Source organism: Spinacia oleracea, chromosome 5, assembly GCF_020520425.1.
Source record: "Spinacia oleracea cultivar Varoflay chromosome 5, BTI_SOV_V1, whole genome shotgun sequence".
NCBI classification, from domain to species: domain Eukaryota; kingdom Viridiplantae; phylum Streptophyta; class Magnoliopsida; order Caryophyllales; family Amaranthaceae; genus Spinacia; species Spinacia oleracea.
In genome coordinates this window covers 75,455,318-75,458,197 of record NC_079491.1, presented here as the reverse complement: position 1 = coordinate 75,458,197, position 2,880 = coordinate 75,455,318, and the positions used below count along the sequence as shown (strand labels likewise).

At 35.6% G+C, this 2,880-nt stretch overlaps 1 protein-coding gene across 1 annotated transcript; it reads right to left on the bottom strand.

Annotated features, from left to right (window-relative positions):
• Positions 1 to 403: 403 nt before the first annotated feature.
• On the bottom strand, positions 404 to 1,366 carry LOC130461616 (uncharacterized). Its single transcript, XM_056829772.1, has one exon. The coding sequence runs from the start codon at positions 1,364 to 1,366 to the stop codon at positions 404 to 406; it is 963 nt and encodes a 320-aa protein (XP_056685750.1).
• Positions 1,367 to 2,880: the final 1,514 nt, after the last annotated feature.

The window sequence follows — 2,880 nt, the reverse complement described above, 5'->3', positions numbered from 1 at the left end:
CGCTTGTTCTCTTGCATTCCTCGCAATAGCACTGACATACTCTGGATTTGCATTTTCGAAATCAGCTTCATAATCTCCTTTACCACAAGAGGGAATAATGTAATGCAGCTTACTACCAACTGCCATGATTAAGGAATGAGCAGCAAGGGAATGAGCAACTTTGTTGCAAAATTTTGGAATATGAGTCAAACCCACAACCCAGCTCTGGCTTAGAAGAGCAGCCACTTCTCTCAAAACTGGACCAAGCTCATGATGATCCTGCTCCTCAACCTTTCCTAACAGCATTTTAAGATGTAAAGCATTTGTTTCAACTTCCAACTTTTCAAACTTAAAATCTTTTGCAATAATGAGACCCTCCCTTAATGCATACAATTCCGAAGCAAGAGGTGATTGAACTGTGAATTTACTGGAGAATCCCACAAACCAGGAACCAGTGGATCTTCTGAAAAACTCCTCCACCACCAGAAACTGCATCTGATTTCCATGCTCCATCCACATTCAATTTCATTACTCCTTCCTTTGGGGGGAACCATGTCTTCTTAGTCAAACCAGGAACTTGATTGGCACCTAATTCCTTTCCCTGTGAACAAATGTTAGCAAAACTCCAATCCACATAAAAGGCATTATAAAGAGAGAGAGCAGATTTCATCTTAAGATAAAAAACCGCTCTATTCCTAGAGAGCCAAATCTGCCAAACTGCAGTTATAAAAATATTTTTCCATTTCATAGAGTTGTTTAAATTGAAGATAATCGATTCCGTCCAATCAGAATTGTAGAAAGAATTGAAGTTAAATTTGGAAGCAGACCAAAGACGTTGGAAAATATAGGACCATAAAATACTGGATTTAGGGCAATCCCTAAATAGGTGGATATGATCTTCTGCATGCAAATGGCACCTGGAACAAGTAGGAGAAATTTGCGGAAGAAAACGATTTAAATTCACTGCTACTGGCAGAATTTGGTGTGCAGAATTCCAAAGTAACATCTTATATTTATAGGGGCTCATAATCCTCCAAATCTTTTGCCAAGCTATGTTATTGGAGGTTGTAGCATGTTCATTATTAAATTGTAAATGGTAAGCTGACTTAATGTTGAAACAACCATTCTTAGAATAAATCCATCTTATAAAATCTTGTTCTTTGCTATTACTAGAAAGGGGGTAGGAAAGGATTAAGGATTTGATATGTGGAGGAATGAGATGTTGAATGTCATTTAAATACCAAGACCCATTTCGGATAATATGGCTCACAAACCAATGAGCTTTAGAGTCAGAAATTCTAACCCCTTCAGTATTATACAAAGGCTGATTACCAATCCAATGATGGTACCAAAGGGAAGTACTATCCCCATTTCCAATCCCAATCATAATTCCTTTCTCCAGAATGGATCTACCTTTAAGGATGTTTCTCCATAAAGGAGAGTGGGTGCTATTTGGGAAGCAATTTAAAAAGTTGGAGTGTTTAAGGTATTTTTCTTTTAAGATTCTCACCCAAAGTTTATCTGAATTAATTAAAATAGTCCAGCCCAATTTAGCCATGAAAGCCAGGTTCCATTCTTATAATCTTCTAATTCCCAATCCACCATTGTTAATAGGTCTAGTAATCTTATCCCAAGACAGTCTGGACATATATTTACTCCTATCTACTTTGTTCCATAAAAATCTCCTACAACATTTCTCCAGAGCATAAATAATAGAAGAAGGAAGGATGTTAGTTTGCATGGCATAAAGAGGGTAAGAATTTAAAACCGATTTAATTAGAGTACATCTTCCTGCCATATTTAGTAATTTAGCCTGCCAACCCCTAACTCTGTCCATAGATTTATCTAGCAAACTCAGATAATTAGAAATCTTCAATTTATTAGGTCTGATATCAACTCCAAAGTATTTTCCAAAGGAAGAAGAGACTTTAAAACCAAAAGTTCCTGCAATGTCCTCTCTAATAGAGTGATGAAGGTTTGATGGGAAAATTAGAGTCGATTTACTCATACTTATATGTAATCCGGAATTATTTCCAAAAGCTTTCAAGATTTCCATAATGTTAAAAAGATAATCCTTACTTGCTAAACTGAAAAGGAAAACATCATCTGCATAAAAACATGGGAAATTTTAACATTTTTAGTGATAGCAATAGGCCTCCAATTATGAGAAGCAACCTCTTTTTCAATAAGAGTGGACAATCTATCAAGACATAAAACAAAAATGTAAGAGGAGAGAGGGTCCCCTTGACGAATTCCCCTTGAGGGTTTAAAGGCATTGCAAATTTCACCATTCCAAAGGATTGAGATTGATGGTGAGGTAATGCATGACATAATAAGATCAACCATCCTTGAAGGGAAATGAAAGTAGAGAAGAGTTTCTCTAATAAAATCCCACTCTAAGCTATCGTAGGCCTTAGTAATATCTAATTTCAAAGCCATAATTTTATTTCTTTTCTTAACTTTGTGAAAGTGATGAGCCATTTCTTTAACAAGAATAACATTATCTTCTATACCACGACCATGGATAAAGCTAGATTGGAACGAACTTATAATTCTTCCTAAAATTGGTTTTAATCTAGAAGAGATAATTTTGGTGATGAGTTTATAGATCGTATTACATAAACCTATAGGTCTAAATTCCGCAATGGTAGCCGGGCAAGCATTTTTTGGAATTAGGGCAATATAAGAACGATTTATATCCTCCGGAATCATCCCATTTACAAAACAAGAATTGCAAAAATCAAAAATTAATTTTCCTAATTGTGTCCAATGCTTTTGGAAGAAAATAGGTTGAATCCCATCCGGTCCTGGAGCTTTAATCGGATCCATTGCAAAAAGATTGGTTTTAACTTCTTCTATAGAAATAGACGAAATTAAAACGTTGTACTCCTCATGATTAAT

Coding starts and splice junctions, on each gene's coding strand:
- LOC130461616 (XM_056829772.1), bottom strand. CDS start 1,366: ATGATTGGGATTGGAAATGGGGATAGTACTTCCCTTTGGTACCATCAT.